At 46.2% G+C, this 22,500-nt stretch overlaps 1 protein-coding gene across 1 annotated transcript; it reads right to left on the bottom strand.

Moving 5' to 3' along the window:
- Positions 1 to 15,476: 15,476 nt before the first annotated feature.
- LOC135171703 (uncharacterized) lies at positions 15,477 to 17,825 on the bottom strand. Its single transcript, XM_064138316.1, has 5 exons — positions 17,353 to 17,825; positions 16,845 to 17,281; positions 15,868 to 16,131; positions 15,645 to 15,782; positions 15,477 to 15,555 (listed from the first exon to the last, which is right to left on the bottom strand). The coding sequence occupies exons 2-5, from the start codon at positions 17,172 to 17,174 to the stop codon at positions 15,535 to 15,537; spliced, it is 753 nt and encodes a 250-aa protein (XP_063994386.1). The 5' UTR covers positions 17,175 to 17,281; positions 17,353 to 17,825; the 3' UTR covers positions 15,477 to 15,534.
- Positions 17,826 to 22,500: the final 4,675 nt, after the last annotated feature.

The following is a 22,500-nucleotide window of genomic DNA, read 5'->3' as shown; positions in this document are numbered from 1 at the left end:
AATATATATTTTTTTCAATTAAAAATTCTGTGATGCTATTTTTGCATACCAACAAAAATAGCATCAACTTTTCAAGTCATCACTAAAAATTAATAATATCGGTTACCTGATAAATTATAAATTAGTTATATAGAATTTAGTTTAATTTTATGCATTCAATTATATATGAATATAATTTTTTTCAATTAAAAATTCTGTGATGCTATTTTTGCATACCAACAAAAATAGCATCAACGTTCCAAGACATCATTGAAAATTAATAATATCGGTTACTTGATAAACTATAAAATAGTTGTATAGAATTTAGTTTAATTTTATGGATTCAATTATATATGAATATATATTTTTTTTAATTAAAAATTCTGTGATTCTATTTTTGCATACCAACAAAAATAGGATCAACGTTCCAAGACATCATTGAAAATTAATAATATCGGTTACTTGATAAATTATAAATTAGTTACATAGAATTTATTTTTATTTTAGGCATTCAATTATATATGAATATATATTTTTTTCAATGAAAAATTCTGTGATGCTATTTTTGCATACCAACAAAAATAGCATCAACGTTCCAAGACATCATTGAAAATTAATAATATCGGTTACTTGATAAAATATAAATTAGTTGTATAGAATTTATTTTTATTTTAGGCATTCAATTATATATGAATATATATTTTTTTCAATGAAAAATTCTGTGATGCTATTTTTGCATACCAACAAAAATAGGATCAACGTTCCAAGACATCATTGAAAATTAATAATATCGGTTACTTGATAAAATATAAATTAGTTGTATAGAATTTAGTTTCATTTTATGCATTCAATTATATATGAATATATATTTTTTTTAATTAAAAATTCTGTGATGCTATTTTTGCATACCAACAAAAATAGGATCAACGTTCCAAGACATCATTGAAAATTAATAATATCGGTTACTTGATAAAATATAAATTAGTTGTATAGACTCAGCCCCGGACCTCTCTATAAACGAGACGAAGGGGAGGGTTTGAGTCACCTACTGAGCGCGTCTCCAGGTGGCGGATAGGAGGGGACCGGAGTATGAGTGGCACCTTGGGACCGGAGACAGGAGGCTGGAAAGAGCACCTGAATCTGGATTTCCGGGGTACACTTCGGATACCGGTCTGCGATGACTATAACGTCGACCTACGGAAGTAAAAACCCGTTAGGAAGACCCAAAGCATCGCCGCGGACCAGACTCCCCAAGCTAAGGTGGAAGTTATCGTGCCGAGGGCTGAATGACACTGGGGAACAGTGTCTCAAACGATACCCTTGGGGAACCAGGCAGCACCCCATTGTATGCATGCCTTACCTCCGCATCCAGGCTCTGCGGGGGTGGACCTTCTTTTCCTGTCTACTCGTGGGATTAACATGGACCCATTAAACAATAATAAAAATTTTAACGCCGATGACGGTGCCCTCTCTGAGGGAACGGCAGAGGCTTACAGGTCGGAGGAGAGTACGATCTGCGCTAGGGCTCCGGAAGGGGAACAAGCGCAGATACAAATGGAAGTGGAAGGGGAGCCAGCCTCAGAGGGGCCTACCAGTGGTGGGCCCGCTGTCGCTGACCCTACCCTGGCGAAGAGGAGGAAGGGTAGGACGGGTGCGGAGAAGCGCCGGGCCCGCCAGGCTAGGCTGAAAGCCGAGGCCTCGCGGGATCAGCAATCTCCGCAGAAAGGGACCGCGACGGAGGAGAAGGAGGAACAGGGGACAGGGCCCAAGAGGCCCAGGTCCTCAGGATCCACTCCCCCCGAAGTGGCCATGCCCAAGAAGAAGGCGCGGGCAATGGAAGGACTGGGGGCAACCTCTTTCAGAGAGGCGGCGAAGGGTGGAGGCAGGGTGGCCGTGGTGCCAACTGGCCATCCGGAGCTGTCCCTGACAAGGGAACAGGCCAACCTAGTCCAGGAGGCGCTAGTGGCGGCGTTGTTTGGGACTGACCAAGATGATCAGCTCCCGAGCTTCGACGGCCACTGGTATGACGATGGCGTGCTGTGGGTGGCATGCGCGGACAGTCGATCAAGAGAGTGGTTGACTACCGTGGTGCCCACCCTGGCACCCTGGGAAGGGGCCTCCCTTATCCTGGTGGATAAGGAAGCGCTCCAGAAGCTGATCAGGGTTACGGCCTTTCTCCCGGGAAAACCCGTGGGAGCGGCCATGGCTCTTGAGAGGCTGAGGATGCAGAACCGGGCCCTCACCACAGGCAAGTGGAGGGTGTGGGACTGCCGGAGCGGGGAGGAGGGGCTCAACATGGTGTTGGGAGTAGACCCCAAGTCCCTAGAGGCCCTGAAGGGTTTGGGGATGGCCCCATTCTACTGCCTCGGCCGGGCTCGTTTCTACGAGACCCAGCGGAGAGCGGCGGGGGGAAAGGCGCCCCAGACGCAGCCAGGCCCAGGGAAAGTGGTCGCTGACCAAGGGGGGTCAGTGACCGCAGGGGAGGGGAGAGGGCAGGAGGGAGCGCCAAAGAGTCCGGGTGGACAGGAGAGTGCCCCAGTAGCTGCCAGGGAAGGCGCCCGCGAGGGAGGAGGAAAGGAGTGCGAGGAAGGCTCTCTCTTACAGAGGGACCCCCTTGCCCCTGCAAGGCCTCCGCTGAGCGGACGGACCAAGGGCCGAAGAGGTAGGCCGCCTCTGGTGAGAGGGGGCGCGGCGGGAACTGGGAGAGGGTCTCAAGGGACCCTCAACTGGGCCCTGCCGGGCTCATCCCACTCAGGGCAGGTCAGGGCGCCACCAGGCGACCCTGCCTAACGGCCCACCAATGGCCAGGGGGATAAGGGGGGAAGGAGCAGAGGGCAATAGGCAGGGAGACGGCATAGGCTCTCTGCTAGTCCACTGCTCCCAGATTAACTTGCAGCACTGCAAGGCTGCGACTGCCCTGCTGAGTCGCAGCCTAGCAGTAGAGCATACAGACATATGCCTTATACAAGAGCCCTGGCAACACGGAGGCTCGGTAAAAGGCCTATCTGGAGGCGAGGTGGAGCTATTCTATGCTCAGGGCGACCTGGGCCCCAGGGCCTGCATTGCTGTCAAAAGAGCGTGCGGAGCCAGGGGAATGGCCAACTTCTGCCACAGAGACTTGGTGGCGGTTGTCGTGAGACTTCGGGGGGAGGCCGGTGCGGAGGACATAGTTTTCTGCTCGGCTTACTTCCCACATGACTCGCCGACACCACCACCTACCAATGAGCTGCGTGATCTGGTGAATCACTGCAGAGCTAGAAAGTTGCCACTCATCATAGGTTGTGACGCAAACGCGCAGAACGTGGTGTGGGGCAGCGAAAGATGTAATGACAGGGGCACTGCTCTCCTGGAATTTATGGCAGACGTTGACCTAGAGATCCTAAACAGGGGCTCGAGGCCCACGTTCGTCACTTCTCGCTGTCAATGTATCATTGACGTAACCATGTGCACCCGCTGGCTGGCGAGGCGATGCAGGGACTGGAGGGTGGACCGGGAGGACACACTCTCTGACCATCGACGCATCAGATTTAGCATAGAGGGCTGTGCCCAACCGCAGCAGGACCGCCTGCGCAGAAACCCAAGGGCCACCGACTGGGACTCCTTCGAGAGGAACCTGGAGGAAAGGCTCGGGGTTGGACGCGTTAGGCCCTGCAGGGAGGACCGGTTAGAGGACGAGGTGGAAAGAATCCACGTTGCCCTAACTGAGTCTTTTGAGACGGCATGCCCGGCTAGACGTTGCAGGAAGGGTAATAAAGTGCCTTGGTGGAGCCGTGAGTTGGACAGGCTGAGAAGCCAGTCCAGGAGGCTCGGAAACCGAGCGCACAAATCGAAGAGGGCCGAAGACTGGACTCTGTACAGAAATGTGCAGAGAGAGTACAAGAGGCTCATAAAACGATCAAAGGAGCTCACCTGGAGGACATACTGTGAGGAACTGGAGGCGCTTTCAGGCATCTCCAGGCTTCGCAGGGTCTTCTCGGGGGGCCCTTCACAACGGCTGGGTGGAATCACGCTGGAAAGCGGAGAGACCATCACAGAACCGCGAGAGGTCCTTGAGCATCTGGTTCGCGCGCACTTCCCGGACTCTATTATAGAGCTTCCAGGAGAGTGCCTGGAAGTGGACTGGAAGCGAACAGGAAGCGGCGATCCCGACTGGGAGCTAGCCGCACGAATAGTAACGCTGGACAGGCTGCAATGGGCGGTGGACTCCTTCGGAATGTACAAGAGTCCAGGTCCGGATGGGATACATCCGGCCCTCTTGCGAAGAGGGGGGCCATTACTCCTGCGCAGACTGATACCGGCATTCAGGGCCTGCCTAGCATTGGGCTATGTGCCAGGCAGGTGGCGGGAAGTCAGGGTTGTCTTTATCCCCAAACCGGGTAAATGCAGCTACGACAACGCGAAAGCCTACAGACCGATCAGCCTGAGCTCCTTCTTACTGAAGACGCTGGAAAGGCTGGTCGATAGGCACATTAAGGAGGGGGCACTGAGGATTAATCAGATATGCCCCTCACAACATGCTTACCAAGCTGGCAGATCGACTGAGACTGCGCTGCACCACTTGGTAGGCACAATAGAAAATGCGAAGGAAAGGGGGGAGGACACCCTTGGCGTCTTTATAGACATCGAAGGGGCCTTCGACAATACCGCCTTTGATACAATGGAGAAAGCTGCGGCAGCGTTTGGGATCGAGAATTCGATCATCAAATGGATAGCCGCCATGCTCCGAACAAGAGTTGTCCACTCCACCCTTGGGGACAGTGAGGTAAGGGCTGCGGTAGGGAGGGGCTGCCCGCAGGGGGGGGTTATCTCTCCTCTGCTATGGCTCCTCGTAGTTGACGGCCTCCTCACTGGACTCGAGGAACTGGGGGTAAGGACAGTCGCATATGCAGATGATGTGGCACTGCTGGTAACTAGCAGGAACACGAGCATGCTGCACAGCAAGATGCAAAAGGCGCTGGACTATGTTCAGCAATGGTGCACATCGAAGGGCCTAAGGGTAAACCCAGGCAAAACGGAGATGGTGCACTTCACACGTAGAAGGAGGGGTGCTGTTAAGGCTCCCTCCATTTACAACACAATGCTGAAATTCTCGAGTGAGGTCAAATACCTAGGTATTTGGCTCGACGAGAAGCTCAGCTGGAAAAAGCACATCGCCATGCAGACTAGCAAGGTCACCATGACTTACTGGGCATGTAGGCGAATGTTTGGAAGCACATGGGGTCTAAGGCCGAAGATGGTCAAATGGATCTACACGGCCATTATGACCCCACAGCTAACATACGCAGCCGCAGTGTGGTGGACAGCCTTGAACAAGGCCTGCCACAGGAAAGCGGTGGACAAAATAGGCAGGCTTGCGATGCTGGGCATAACAGGGGCCCTCAGAACGACCCCCAGCTCAGCGTTGGAGGCTCTGCTCTTTATGCAACCTCCACACCTAATTATAAGGGAAGAGGCAACAAGAGCGGCCGCAAGACTGCGGCTACAGGGAACATGGAAGGGAGCTAGGAATGGGCATGCTAGTGTCCTCCGCGCGGACAGAGAGCTGGAAGGGCTACTGTCGCGCGGTGCTGACGCCTGCAGACCCCGATGGCACTTTCGCAGAAAGTTCTCGGTCGATCTTGGATGGGGGGAAACCCCGTCAGGAAAGGATGCGGACTGGGTGCCGCCCCGTGGACTAGTCTGGTATACGGACGGATCACGGGTGAGCGGACGGGCAGGTGCGGGGGTCTGGTCAGAGGGGCCCGCAATAGCGAGGACCATTGGGCTGGACTCACACGCAACCGTGCTCCAGACCGAGCTAGCTGCCCTAAGAGCCTGCGCCAGGATGATCCTGGAGAGGGGGGACAAGGGCAAAAAGATCTTCATCTACTCAGATAGCAAGCGCGCGCTGAGAGCAATACTCAGGTATGAGTGTTGTTCTAAGCTGGTGAGTGAATGCGTCGAGCTGATGGAGGAAATTGCCGTAAATAATCGGCTCGAGGTGGCCTGGATTCCGGGACACGCTGGCATCAAAGGCAACGAAAAAGCCGATGAGCTAGCTAAGAACGGTAGTTGCAGGGGCTTTCAGGGGGAGGTGGAGCACGTAGGCGTGCACACCGATTTTGTGAAGGACCTGGTCAAGGAACGTGCGGATAGGAGGATCGTGGAGAGATGGGACTCGGAGACGGGTGCCAAGCACACGAAATCCCTCCTAGGAGAACCCACTAGGAAGTTGGCAGAGACCCTGTTGGGCCTAAACAGGGTTAAGCTCCGTACTATGGTGGGGCTTATCACTGGACACTGGCCCCTGGCTCTGTACTTATCAAGGATAGGCAAGGGGACTGACCCCCTATGCAAAAGATGCGGGCTGACAGAGGAGGATCCTCTTCACCTATGCACAAGATGCAGCGGACTCGATGAAGCCAGATGGAATGTCTTCGGGTCTACTTGCATAGATATACGTGTCGACAGGGACGGGATCAAGGGGCTCTATGAGTTAGCTCGTAGGGCACAAATACTCGATACCAGCGACTAGACGGCTGCCTGAGGGCAGGGTGTAAAATGGCCGAGAGGCTGATTGCACCTCCGGACAGGACCGTCTAAATATGATAAGTGATAAGTGATAGTTGTATAGAATTTAGTTTCATTTTATGCATTCAATTATATCTGAATATATATTTTTTTCAATTAAAAATTCTGTGATGCTATTTTTGCATACCAACAAAAATAGCATCAACTTTTCAAGTCATCACTAAAAATTAATAATATCGGTTACCTGATAAATTATAAATTAGTTATATAGAATTTAGTTTAATTTTATGCATTCAATTATATATGAATATAATTTTTTTCAATTAAAAATTCTGTGATGCTATTTTTGCATACCAACAAAAATAGCATCAACGTTCCAAGACATCATTGAAAATTAATAATATCGGTTACTTGATAAAATATAAATTAGTTGTATAGAATTTAGTTTAATTTTATGCATTCAATTATATTTGAATATATATTTTTTTCAATTAAAAATTCTGTGATGCTATTTTTGCATACCAACAAAAATAGCATGAACGTTCCAAGACATCATTGAAAATTAATAATATCGGTTACTTGATAAAATATAAATTAGTTGTATAGAATTTAGTTTAATTTTATGCATTCAATTATATCTGAATATATATTTTTTTCAATTAAAAATTCTGTGATGCTATTTTTGCATACCAACAAAAATAGCATCAACTTTTCAAGTCATCACTAAAAATTAATAATATCGGTTACCTGATAAATTATAAATTAGTTTTATAGAATTTAGTGTAATTTTATGCATTCAATTATACATGAATATAATTTTTTTCAATTAAAAATTCTGTGATGCTATTTTTGCATACCAACAAAAATAGCATCAACTTTTCAAGTCATCACTAAAAATTAATAATATCGGTTACCTGATAAATTATAAATTAGTTTTATAGAATTTAGTTTAATTTTATGCATTCAATTATACATGAATATAATTTTTTTCAATTAAAAATTCTGTGATGCTATTTTTGCATACTGTGACGTATTGGCCTCAAATACGTCGTTTTTGAAAATCGATGCCCAGACATGGGTCAGCAGTCCCACGAGGTCTTGGAGACGCTGTGGTCAGCTGCCTCAGTGTTTGGAGGATCGGTTTGCTCCCTGCAACGCCATTTGGACAAGGGACTGAACAATCCAACGGATGTTTAGACCATTGTCAGCACCCAAATGACGCCACAGCAGGGATCAAATAAAGCAGTTTCAGGGCTTTTGGCACGTCCAGTATACTGTGTGACTGTATGAGTCTTGCGTCAATGATGACACAAGACAATATTGGTGCAAAAAGCCGTGGAACTGCTTAGATCAGCGATTTGGACTTGGAGGAGATTTAGAGACTCGCAGAGAGACAGATACCTTCCAGGAGCAGACCAGACAGGGTCTTCCACTGCTCGTAACCGCGCTCCAAGTCCAACTCATAACCACCTAATAACGCGATACCGACCCACTCGCGCAAGGAGTGTATACCATTAAGATCAAATATATATATATATACATTTAATACATTCCGCGAGTGAGATTATTAAGTGTTGTTCCCAACCCGTCACCAAGACACCCCTCCTAGAAGAGTGAACCCGAAGGGCTCACCGAGATCTAGCCGGACGGGGCACGACGGCCCAGCAGAAGGGGATAAGACACAGGAGTGTCCCATCACCATCAGTCCCAAGAGGGGATATATATATATACCAGCTACTAGTAACCGCTAGTAGCATCCAGAAACATATATATAACCCCTTAGTGAGTACACTGGGAATAATAGAAATCAGTTTGGCTACCCAAAACACCAAAAGAGGGGGTAGCCAGACCTCAAAACGTCACATTGGCGCCCAACTAGTTTTTGGCACTCATCAGGAGATAGTGCAGAAGAATTATGTGACACTAGAAGTGGGAACACACTGAATTACGCGTACGGAGCCGACGGTCGACGAAGGAAGGAGATTAATAAATAAAAACACAGAACCCCAACCAACACCAGAGAAAATTAAACCGACAACGCAGACCGATAGCCGAGACGGGAAGTATAGCAGTGACAACGCTTGACACCAACACCAGGAACCACCCAACGCCAAGCCAGGAGCAGCAGGAGAAATTTGGGACAGGACAACTCGCCAACAGCGGTACCGGAGACAACTCAGCGCCAAACCTGAAAAATAAAATCATCATTAGCAGAGACAACAAACGAGATCCGGGACAACAGGATGAATATCGGACTACTGACAATCATCATGGGACTCGCGTAAGTACTGAACAAGCTTAAAAATTCCTCCTATTCGCACACCGCGATCTTTGGCCAGTCGGACCCAACGACGCGACCGACGGAACCGAGACTCGCGACCATATTTAACAAACACAGAATTAAATACAATAGACATGGACGGCGCGTCAAACGAAACCACCACGGGAGGACCGACGGAACCGGTCAACCGCGAGACGACAACAAGTAATCCGACGGCAATATCATGCGTAGCAAACACGACAACCACATTCACAACCTTACAGTCGAGAATAACAGCAAGTACGGTCGCACCAACATCAGTCGGTATTCCCCAACCTTTCGCGTTCAGTTCCCCAATACCAGGGAACATTAGACCAGAAATGGGACAGATGGGTCCGCCCTACAGAAATAATCGATCGGATTTGGGATTAGGACCATTTAGCCCTATGCTAGGAATGAATTACGCGATGGGGAGACAAGAGTTGGGACAACAATTTCACAGGGGCAATGGAATCGGTAGACCGGAAAGGGTACCCGGAAGCCCTATGTCGGAATTGAGTGCGAGATTTGGAAGGGCCAATTTCGGTCTCGGAGGACCGAATACGGTCCCTCAAAATACCTTCGAAGACGGGAATGTAGGACAGGGAGCTTTCTCAGGTCACGCACCACAAGCTCACGGATTGGGCTTGGGATACAATCCATGGGCAGATCACGGCTACGGAGAAGATCAACGAGTGAGGAATGCAATAAGACCATTGCCGAAATATGAGGTAGGGGATGATGTAGAGAGATTCATCACCAGCCTGAATATGTCACGAAGACTTTTGAGGCCGGGAGATGAGCTAAATTTTCTGCACCAGTGCCTGCCAAAATTCGGTCCGAAAGCAAGATTGGCGGTAGAAAGCGCGCTAACAAGCATAAACTCGCTCGATGACCTTGTCACAAAGCTTCGCTTATCATTCGGAACTAGGGAAAACCTACGTCAAATTCTGGGAAAAATGTCGCGTCTGTATCAACAATACGGAGAATCGGTCACAGATTACGAAGCGCGATTCAGGGCTCTGCAATTAAAAGCACAAAGTCGACTTGACACGGATCCGACGGCAGATTACGGGATCACGATCCACGGTATTAAATTAAATATGAGGGAAGCCTTTCTCGCCGGACTCAGAAGAGACATCAAGAGTATGATGTTTCCCCTGACTCCAGCATCTTTTGACGAGGCCGTCGGACTCACGGTCACGATCGAGTCGAAAATAAAAGAAACCGAGGATTTCGAACAGCTACGGAGGCTGCATGCAAAACCAAAACAGTCTCAAGGGCAAGGGAAGATTCGAAGGATCGAATCAATCGATGATGACGCGATTGAGGCTGATATGAGAGCAATGAACATCAGGTTCACAAACTCCACAAAATCCGACGGACAGAAACGTGTAGTCCGAAACGAAAAGAACAAACCCGAGTACCGAGGGGGGAAACAGTCAGACAAACGGGTGACGAAACCTAACACCAACGATAACGTTTGCTACAGATGTGCCAAACCGGGGCACTATGCACGGGATTGTAGAACCCCCGCTCACCTAATAAAAAAACAACAACGTCCAACGAATAAAATCGCGAATGAAGAAAAAAGAGAAGACCCAAAGAACGACCAAGAGGCGGTCGCTAGTACCAGCCAAAATTTAAACTAAAAACGAGTCCAGAAGAGCTGCGCGATCTAGGACTCGAAGACATGGGCGAGTCAAAAGCGCAGAAAAAAACAATATATAAAACGGCCCATGTAAATTTCCGCGTAATGGACATACCTCCCACCCAAGTACATCTAAAGGTAGATCGAATGAAGGGAAGGGAGGGGAAATTTTTTGTAGACACGGGAGCTGATGTCAATCTAGTACGATCAGACAAACTTAGTCCGGAATTAAGGATAAATCGTGAAGAAATAATAATTATCAAAGGGGTTACACCGGGGAAATCGAGAACGATAGGGTACGTAACTCTGAACGTAGAAGGAATCGAAGACAAATTCCATGTCGTCGATTCGAGTTTTCCCCTTTCAGAAGATGGAATGCTGGGCAGGCCATTTCTGAAAAGCAGGGCAGTCAAAATTGACTACGGGGAAGACACCCTTACAATAGGGGAGGGGATACACACATTTTTAAATACGGAATCAATTTCCCTTCCGCCTAGGACAATTAAATTAGTCTACGTCAGAGTAGGTAAATTCGACGCAGAAGTCGGTTACCTCCCGCGAAGGGACATCAAATCAGGGGTGTACTTCGGGGATGCGATAGTGAAACCTAGGGAAGGTGTAGCTTTTTCATACGCGTACAATACCCGGGAAACCGAAGAACGATTTAAAATTCCATTTGTCGACTTAGAAGAAATAGAGTCAATTGCAACGGAAGCGGAAATTAAAGCATTCAGCGAATCAGAGAGTTCGGAAAACCGGTCGGAGAGAACCAACAAAATAATGGAAATGCTCCGGCTGGAGGGTCTGGATGAGGAAGAGCAGGAAGAGGCAGAAAATTTAATAAGATATAATCCTTGGGTATATAAACTTGATCACGAAAAACTAAAAGAAGCCAAAATACCGGGATATCAATTTAAACTAAAAGACGACGAACCCGTCGTAGTCCGACAATTCCGCCTGCCCTTCCACATCAGAGACAAATCTAAAGAAGAAATAGATACCATGCTGAAAGCCGGTATCATCGAACCCTCTGACTCACCGTATAACTCGCCAGCGTGGATGGTTGCAAAAAAACCAGGCCCCGACGGAGAGAAACGGTGGCGTATGGTAGTCGATTTTCGTCGACTAAACGAAAAAATGGTCGCGGACGCATACCCACTACCCAATATCACGGATATACTCGACCAATTAGGGGGCATGAGATACTTCTCAACATTCGATTTGGTATCCGGATTCCACCAAATCCCTCTAGCCCCGGAGAGTCGCCCCAAAACAGCCTTCTCAACCACGGGAGGACACTATCATTATACCCGAATACCAATGGGCATTGCGAACGGTCCACCAGCCTTCCAGAGGTCAATGGACGTAGTATTATCCGGACTACAGGGGGCAGGGTTATTTGTCTACATGGATGATATAGTCGTCTATGGAAAAACTTTAGAAGATCATAGAGAAAAATATATATCGTTCGTGGACAGACTCCATGATGCACAAATGAGCCTGCAGCCCTCTAAATGTGAATTTTTAAGGGAAGAGGTAGCCTTTTTGGGGCATTGCGTCAGCCACGAGGGAATAAAACCTAACCCCAAAACAATAGAACCCATCCTAAAATATCGAAAACCTAAGGATAGGAAGGGAATTAGACAATTTATCGGATTGGCGGGGTACTATCGGAAATTCATGGAGAATTTTGCGACAAAAGCACGCCCCCTAACGGAACTCTTAAAAGAAGAGGTCCCCTTTGAATGGGGAGAAAAACAAGAAAATGCATTCACAGGAATAGCCCGAGAAATAACGTCATACCCCATACTACGACACCCAGATTTTTCTCGACCGTTCATCGTCACGACCGACGCATCAGATTATGCGGTCGGGGCAATCCTCAGCCAAGGCAAGATAGGCGAAGATCTGCCTATAAGCTATGCCTCGCGAGTAATGACAAAACCAGAAAAAAACTATACAACTACAAAAAAGGAACTCCTAGCGATAATATTCGCGATTAGGCAATTCCGACCATATTTATACGGAAGAAAATTCACCCTGATAACCGATCACCAACCACTAGTGTGGCTGAGGTCAACAAAAGACCCAGGGGCCCAATTACGTCGTTGGGCAAATGAATTAGAAGAATACGATTATGAAATCAAATATAAACCGGGAAAGTTAAATTTAAACGCGGACGCGCTATCACGAAACCCGATACCTGAGGAGACAGAAGAAGTCACTCAGGAGAAAACCGTCGCAATTATAGCCGGAATGAACGCGCAAATTTGGAACGTAGAGGTCGGGGACGCGATATGGTACACTATCAGGCCAAGTGGCCAAAGAATAGGACCATGTGTGATCGAAGAAATATGGTCAGATAACAAAGTACTGGTCATGCGCGGCGATAGACCAGATATCGCTCGGGGGGAAAACATTGTGGCAGTGAATACCCCCCCGACAGACTGGAACACAAGCGAGACCGGGATTGAAGCGGTCTCAGCTTACGTCGACATAAAGGTCGGTGATATGGTATGGCACAAGAAATTCTCACCATATCACACGGTGGGACCACACGAAGTTATCGCACTCCTTTCGCCCGACGTAATTAAAGTCAGAACAGGGAATGTCGATACACACGTGTCAAAATGCCGAGTCGTCTCAGTAAACGAAGAACCAAATAAGGGTCCTAGAACGACTTCACACGGAAGCCAAGACGCCGATCAACCAATAGAAACCCAAGAAAACCGCCCGACAAAAAGGAAGCGAGGACGCCCACGGAAAATTCCTGTTAAATCAGGGATACGAAAACGACCCTCGAAATTACCAGCAGTTAAAAGAAAAAGAGGACGACCGCGAAAAATCCCACTTGAAGAAATATCTACAGAAGAGGAAAATATTGCAAAACGCCCAAAAAGAAACACGCAACCCCCTCAGCCAAATGAAGAACCGGAAACAGAAAGAGAGAGCTCTAACCCCGGAAGCGAACCCGGAAGTGTATTCGACCCCACACAAGAGCCAATACCAACGTCAGATGAAGATATGGGTCGACAAAACTACCAAGAAGATAACGCAACAGCTGACGAGGGAAACGAGACGACACTCGACGACCGAAACGAGATCGACAATAGTCAAAACAGAGAACCACTGGATGACGCAAATTACGATGCATGGGAGCCGCCGACGGACGCTGATAACAGCGAGGGAGAAGACCCCCCTTTCGTCGACAACGAAGAGGCACCAGAGTATCAACTGTCTGAAGAAGAAGACAACGAGAATGTCCGACACTCTCGAATGCACGTGACGGAAGAAAAACAAAACTTCGCATTTTTTCTCCCAGCATCCGGAGAGCCGGATAACGCATGCCTTAGGGTATTAATCGAAAAGGAATGGATACAGGCGGAAGAACTGACGTCACAACGGTGTCAAACGGGAGAGGTAATTAAAATAAGGAAATCCGACAAATGGGGATTTGGCCTGGTCATTAAAGATGACTCAGAGGCAGAAGTCCTCGAGGATAACATTGAACGAACCCTAGAAATATTTCTCGAACTAATAACAGCCGAAAATATAGAAATAATAAGAATGGCACACGACTATGATTGCCTATCGGGACGATCACGAAGAACAATCAGAACGACCCTGAAGGAAAAATTACGCGGAACCAACATACAAGTAATATTATGCGCAAGATTACTCGAAGTACCGACTACGGAAGATCGCATTTCCATCGTTGAAGAAAAACATACATCAACGATAGGAGGACATAAAGGTATCACCAAAACCCTACACGGAGTGAAACTCCAATACTATTGGAAAAACATGTCCCAAACGGTCCGAGAATACGTAAACCTCTGCCAAACCTGCCAACGCAAGAAGCTAACGAGGGAGAAGGCCCGCCACCCCATGATCATTACTGATACACCAATCGACGCGTTCGAGAAGGTGTCTATGGACATCTATGAGCCCTCCGGCAGGAGCCACAGGGGACATGCATACCTATTGACAATGCAGGATTGTCTAACGAAATACGCCTTAGCCGTGCCATTGAGAACGGAACGAGCGGAAGACGTAGCACGGGCTCTCGCACGCAGATTAATATGTACATTCGGCGCGCCACAGGCCCTCTTGTCGGACAGAGGCACAAATTTTACAAGTCAGATCACCGCGGAATTTTGTAAATTATTTAGAATTCGCCACTGTCTGACTACCGCGTACCACCCCCAATCAAACGGATCCCTCGAACGCAGTCACCATGTCCTAACCGAATTTCTAAAAACCCAAATCGGAGATAGCGGAGACTGGGATAAATGGATAGATATGGCGATGTTTGCGTATAATACGAGCGTACACGAAAGCACGGGATTCACCCCTCACGAGCTAGTTTTCGGAGTAAAACCACGCGTACCCTCAGCAAGATCGATCGAGGGAATCGGAGGCAAACCGTATCGCGTATTATTCCAAGAATTAACCGAAGGACTAAAAAGAGTACGCGAACAAGCCCGGATAAACCTCATAAAATCGAAACAAAGATCAAAAAAATTTTATGACCGAAAAGTGAGGGAAATATCGCTTCAAGTAGGAGAATATGTTTGGCTCTTAAAAGAGCCCAGAACGGGAAAAAGGGACGATGATTGGAAAGGACCATATCGTATTCTGGAAATTTTAGATCACAACAACGTGAATATCCAAATGGAAAGAAGATCGAAAATTGTACACCGCGACAAACTAAAGAAAGCGCGTCTCAGGGAAACCGAAAACCGCCCCGATAACCGAAATTAGAAAAAAAAAAAACGAAACGACGAAATATTACCCGTTTTTCGAAAATTTCCGATATATATAAAAAAAAAAAAAGGGGGATATAAAATAAAATAACAACTCACCAAAATTGAAGAAGGGACATCATCTAATTTGGCAGCAGTTGACTCCGGAAACCGAACTGGAGACGAGCTGGATGAAAAAGAAAAAACAACAATGAAATTTTCAGAAAATAAAAAAAACATATATTAAAATATTTTTAGAAAAAAATTAAAGAAAAAAAAAAATATAAATCCTGGACGCGGTAAAACCGGGTACAATGGCCGCATCAGGAGAAAAGAGGATTCCCTCAGCCTTAGACACCGCGAAGACGATCCTAGAAAAAAAAAAGGTATGAAAAAATTGACAAAAAAAACGAGGATCATGATCAGGAGAGACAAGTAGTAAAGAAAAATAAAAACATACAAAGGCATCCCCACGAACATGCTCAAAGAAGGCAAACCAGTCGTACTCGTCGACGATCTCCTCCCCGAGAGTAGGATCCCCGGACAAATATCGTAGATATTCCAGAGGATCATCCCCGTATTGATACATACGGGGAGCCTGAAAGAAAAAAAAATATATTTATATACACCACAAATTTAGCATCAAAAAAAAAAAAAAAAAAAAAGGGGGGAGGATAACTCACCACCGGACAGGGACCCTCAATAAAGAGACGGGGGAGACAAAAATCACCCGATAGCCACAGGCGCAGATTCTCCTGTCGCCGAACCTCACGAGTAATCCCCATCCTGAGGATACTCTCCACACGATCCCAACAAGCATCGTACAGAAGGTCGAACAGGAGACACGGGGCAGAATGGGAGAACATAGGGACGCGATAGTAATTCTCCACCGTCAGGGTAAGCCAGAGTTCGGTGACCTCTTGCACGGTTTCCCAGGGAAAGGACTCCTGAAAAACAAAGGGGAATATATATTAAACATAAAAAAATGGAAAAACAATTAATTAGACTATATGGTGTATTAACGTAATAATATACGAAAAAAAAAAAAAAATGACTAAATCGATTGAAAAAAAAAAATGAATGAATATATTATAAATAGTTTGTTTTTCCGGAAAAATCGATATGAATTAATGATCATGTAATTGTATTTATTAGACGTCAAAATATGCACATCCACATATTTATCATATATGTGAAACCTATATTGAATAATCAGATATTATATGTGCTCGTAATTATTATTTTTTTTCACTATTTTACTGTGAAAAAATACATTGACCGGAGATTGTCAGCAATTCACTCCCAGTGACGTGCATAAACACGATGAAAAATTATACGTAACGAAGTGATATTTGAATGTTAAAAATAACATCTTTAAAACGACAATTGTAATATCACAATCTCATTAAATTGGGATAAACAACTGAGATTTACGAATGCTTTGGAGCGCCGCAATTTAGAGTAATTGTGGATATAAAATATCAAATGAAAAAAAAATGCAAATAATTTGCACACAAACTGGTTCCATTAATTAAAAAAAAAAAAAACTCGGCATAAAATTTAATAGACTCAAGGTCTTCAAAACTTATTATAACCCACAATGACAGTTATGATTCCAACGATTGCGAGGTAATTTTATATCAAAAAGAAAAAAACTTACCAAAGATACCGGGAGAACTACGTCAAAATCTCCAACCTCAAAACCGGGAATCCAGAAAGGATGGCCCGTCATCTCACTAGAAGCTCGCTGGCTATTGAGAAGATCGACCAACCCCAACCCGAAATATTGGCCAGACCGGATGGCGGGAAGAGTAAGAGCTACACGGTACTCAAAAATTTCCCGTGGAGCCCAAGAGGGAAGAGGCTCTAATAACAACTCGTGAAAATCATAAAATCGCGAACCACCACGAATCAGGGACCCAACGAAGGGAACCGTCTCTATAAGGTCCTCCAACACTCGCACAATCGGGTCACCAGCGGATAACACCATTTTATAACAATAAAAACAAACCACAAACGATCGACGTGACAGACGAACAACGACTGAATGACCACACGTCAACGAAGAACAAAAAGGGAGAAGAAAAGGAAAGATTCCTAGAAAAGAGATTATAAACACCCCACACAGCATAGAGGGTAATGATAAAAAAAAAGGGGGATCAACTTACCAACTATGGAGCAACACCTGAGTCAGACGGAATCACCGACGACTGTCGGGATTCTGGGAGACGACGTCCGGATCCACGACGACGTCCGGATCCCCGTCGACGACCGGAACCTCGAGGACGCCCGGCACCTGGGCGAGATCAGGACAAATGGATAATCAACTTATCCAGTCCCCGGGCGTGAATCAAAGGGACCGACGAGCCGTCTGTCGACCCGATCCATACCCCGATTCGGGGCGAATCCCTAAGAAAACAGAAAAAATAAATTAAAAACGAAGGGGAATAAATTATCGTGAGTAATAAATTAAACCAAATTCGAAAGCCTTCCCCAAGAAGCACCACTGAAGGAGGAAGAAGCGGGTGACGTAGGCCGTCCCCCTCCTTCCCGCGGTCCCCTACTCACGACGCTCCCACTTGAAGGAAGAAGCGGGTGACGTAGGCCGTCCCCCTCCTTCCCGCGGTCCCCTACTCACGACGTTCCCACTTGAAGGAAGAAGCGGGTGACGTAGGCCGTCCCCCTCCTTCCCGCGGTCCCCTACTCACCACGCTCCCGCTTCAGGAAAGAAGTAAATGACGTAGCGCCCCCCCCGCAGTCCCCTGTTCACCAGTCTTATTATAAATGGACCCCTCAAAAATTATATATATTTAATACAATTTAATAATAAAAAAAAAGGGGACTTACCGGTAAAAGCACCGCCGGTGGAAATAGGCTCATCCCCATTTGGTGATCGGGACACCTTGCTTAGTAATCCGTGCTGAGACATCCTTCACCAATCGAAAGAGAAAAACCCTCACAAAAAATATTTATACACGCACTCACAAAAATATTCACAAAAACTTCACTGTTCGTCAAATGTCAAACGACTGGTGACATACGCCCCGCAATTGCGACCCGATAATCTGACACCCCCCCCCCCCCCGCCGGAAGAGGATACTCTTGGGCACCAAGATTATCGGGTGCTGAGAGAAATTTTACGGTTTTGGGGTAAAGGTTATACATTGATGCATGGAAAAAAAAAATATTGCGTATTTTACTGGAATATAATTCCAGAAATTAGAGGGAATAAAAAGATGGGGTGAATACATGCGTGGGATGTTAGAAATTTTTTTTAATTCACTTTGGTGATTACGGAGATATCTGAGACTCATTTTTTTTTAAATAAAGGGGCTTTGAGAATATTAATTATCGCTCTCAGGGTATTTTGAATGAATCAATAGTTCTAGTAACTATTGCACCTGAAAATTTGCTCATTTGAACCCGTTAAAATTTCGAGAATAATAAATTATAGTTTTTGGGATAATGAAATAATTATTTTGAGCTGATCACAGCCCTTTAGTTATAAAATGTCATACAAATATGTTACCAGGAAATTTAATAGAGGATCCCGCATAATCCCTACCTCTGTCAGGAATATATTTTAATGTTTTCATATTTCGCCCGAAAAATATTCTTATTTCTGACTGATGAACTGTAGAGTACAATCAGCCAGGAATAAGAAGGGGAGTGAAGGACGAAACGTAAACAACAAAATAGCCGTGTATGATTGGATGTTTCAGGCTCGCAGGGAGCCCGGAAACTCCAGGCGTGGAGATCACACGATTAAAGGGAGGAAACGGAATCCTAACCACTAAATATGCGAACCTGCGAATCTATCACACGGTGTGGAATATGATTACACATATCGACATAACAAAATTCCTAGAGAAAAAACAAATTCTCACACGACACTGGTTGGGAATGAAAGGGATCTGTACCCAACTACGAGGCAATTGTAATTTTGAAGACCAATTAGACCAGGTAATTAATCGGCTCGATATATTAGACGGTACTCATCGACACATGAGAGAATTGTTAGCAGAAACACCGGAGAGATCGAAACGAGCGGTCCTCGGATTTGTCGGGAAAATAAGCAAAATTCTTTTCGGGACAATGGACGAAGATGACGCGGACTATTACGACCAATACATAGAATCTCTACAGAACACGACTAGGGAAACCCTAGCCCTTCTGGCGAATCAAACGCACATTATTCGATCCGAATTCGAATCAATCCACCAAACTATTCAAGGTCTAACTAAAGAAATTAAGACCTTGAACGCGACAGTCTACGTAGCCATCGGAAACATCCTCGAACGTATCGACACTATAGGGATTAATGGGAAAATGGCGAGCCTTATATCAGCTTTCGATGCGGAACTGAGCGAATATGAGCTCGACACCCAAATGCTGATTAACGCCATCCTATTCGCGAAAAGAGGACAATTGCACCCGTCAATTATGTCGCCAGAAAATATCCTGGACGCGGCTAACGAAGTAATTCAACATAATCGGGGGGCGGAGTTCCCGGTCCCCCTAGAAATCCCATATATCACCGAATTATTGAAACTCGCGGATCTGACGGCCTATTTTCATAAGGAAAAGGTCGTATTCGTCATCACGATACCGATACTTGAGCTAACAAAATATATCGTGTATAGACACTTGACAGTGCCGACCAAAATTAACAATACCTCAACGTCTCTAGTGGCCTTTATAACGCCAAGTTATCCCTACACCGCTATTTCGGAGGAAGCCAATACGTATCTCAAGCTTGACAGTGAAGACATCAACCACTGTAAAACGGGAATGATCGGCCTTATATGCAAGACCGCACGACCCCTATACGAGGTCAATGGGAACAAGGATTGTGAGGTACAAATGATCTCCAATCCCCGTTTTTCGAGCTCCGAAATATGCGATGTACGGGTAAAATCAATGGACCGAACATATTGGGCCCGAATAGGAAATTCCAACACATGGGTTTTTTCCGTCGTCACGGAAGACGAAATACGGGTAAAATGCACAAGACGCGAACCCGCCACGATCATCATTACGGGAACCGGAACACTCACCCTAGCGCCGGACTGCGAGATTCGATCGCGATCCGTCACCCTCACCCCATTCCAAGAACTGACGTCGAAGTTCGACCTAAAATTCGTGGACCGAGCCATCTTCGACATCCCGACCCTACTAAACAAGACAATACGCGGACTCGGACCGAACAATTTGACGGAAATCTTAGGCGATATAGGCCTACTACAAACGGTACAGGTTGGACAGAACGACGAGGACAGCGTCACAAGGGACAGTCTCGGGCTGCAAGTCATTATCGATAAAGCCCGAGCGCTGTCCAGACAAGGGGATACAAACAGAAGACTGAGGAGGGTTGAACACGGGTTAGGATACGCGGGGATTTCGCTAGGAATTCTTGGGGTGATTGCCGCGGCATGTTGGAAATTCTCCCTATGGTCGAAGGTCGCGACGCTATGTGGGGGAGTTAGGTTTTGTTCAGGTACTCGAAACAGGGAGAACGAGCCCCACCAACCGAGAACCAGGACCCCATCGCCGCAGGCGCCACCACGACGATCACGCACGAGAAAAACAAACCAAGAAGTACACCTTCCGATGAAGACGCTCGCTCGAGGAGTACGACCGGGGCCTACAGCCACCATCACGGAGATTGTGGAGCTGGACGAACACTTGGAGCCTGTCGAACCAAGTCGCCCAGTCGAGACAGTCGCCCCCCTCACCACTCAGCTTGCGCTGATTCCCCAAAATCGAGTCACGCACACCCAACAATATCAGGCCCTTCCGATGATCATCGGGCCGCCGGAACGAACGGGAGCCCAGGGCTGGCAGATCGTCAGCCCATACTGGAACGGGGAGACGTCTTACTCCAGACCACCCCTCCAACACGACCTGGGAGGATGGTAACCAGCAGAACCAATCCCGAAAGCACCTATCAACGACCTCGCTAAATTATTCTTACGCTTATCCGAAAGGAGTTAAATACTGTTCTTGATAAGGACTTTAGCAATAAGGAAACTGTAAGGGTCCGGTCGATAGGGATAGTTTTAAAATTGCTCATATAGCAGGGATTTTGGCCCTTATGGCAGGGAAGTTGATAGCCCTTTTGGCATAAGCCGAGGCCCTTAAGGCACAGACTATATTAAAATTCGTTTCTCTTAAGTTTAGTACTATTGCCACCTGATTGTGAACCAGGGTAGCAATAGTTTTATCAGGGGAGTGTGACGTATTGGCCTCAAATACGTCGTTTTTGAAAATCGATGCCCAGACATGGGTCAGCAGTCCCACGAGGTCTTGGAGACGCTGTGGTCAGCTGCCTCAGTGTTTGGAGGATCGGTTTGCTCCCTGCAACGCCATTTGGACAAGGGACTGAACAATCCAACGGATGTTTAGACCATTGTCAGCACCCAAATGACGCCACAGCAGGGATCAAATAAAGCAGTTTCAGGGCTTTTGGCACGTCCAGTATACTGTGTGACTGTATGAGTCTTGCGTCAATGATGACACAAGACAATATTGGTGCAAAAAGCCGTGGAACTGCTTAGATCAGCGATTTGGACTTGGAGGAGATTTAGAGACTCGCAGAGAGACAGATACCTTCCAGGAGCAGACCAGACAGGGTCTTCCACTGCTCGTAACCGCGCTCCAAGTCCAACTCATAACCACCTAATAACGCGATACCGACCCACTCGCGCAAGGAGTGTATACCATTAAGATCAAATATATATATATACATTTAATACATTCCGCGAGTGAGATTATTAAGTGTTGTTCCCAACCCGTCACCAAGACACCCCTCCTAGAAGAGTGAACCCGAAGGGCTCACCGAGATCTAGCCGGACGGGGCACGACGGCCCAGCAGAAGGGGACAAGACACAGGAGTGTCCCATCACCATCAGTCCCAAGAGGGGATATATATATATACACCAGCTACTAGTAACCGCTAGTAGCATCCAGAAATATATATATAACCCCTTTGTGAATACACTGGGAATAATAGAAATCAGTTTGGCTATCCAAAACACCAAAAGAGGGGGTAGCCAAACTCAAAACGTCACAATACCAACAAAAATAGCATCAACTTTTCAAGTCATCACTAAAAATTAATAATATCGGTTACCTGATAAATTATAAATTAGTTTTATAGAATTTAGTTTAATTTTATGCATTCAATTATACATGAATATAATTTTTTTCAATTAAAAATTCTGTGATGCTATTTTTGCATACCAACAAAAATAGCATCAACTTTTCAAGTCATCACTAAAAATTAATAATATCGGTTACCTGATAAATTATAAATT

This window comes from Diachasmimorpha longicaudata, unplaced genomic scaffold, assembly GCF_034640455.1.
Source record: "Diachasmimorpha longicaudata isolate KC_UGA_2023 unplaced genomic scaffold, iyDiaLong2 ctg00000089.1, whole genome shotgun sequence".
NCBI lineage: Eukaryota > Metazoa > Arthropoda > Insecta > Hymenoptera > Braconidae > Diachasmimorpha > Diachasmimorpha longicaudata.
This window is presented reverse-complemented; position numbering and strand designations above follow the sequence as displayed.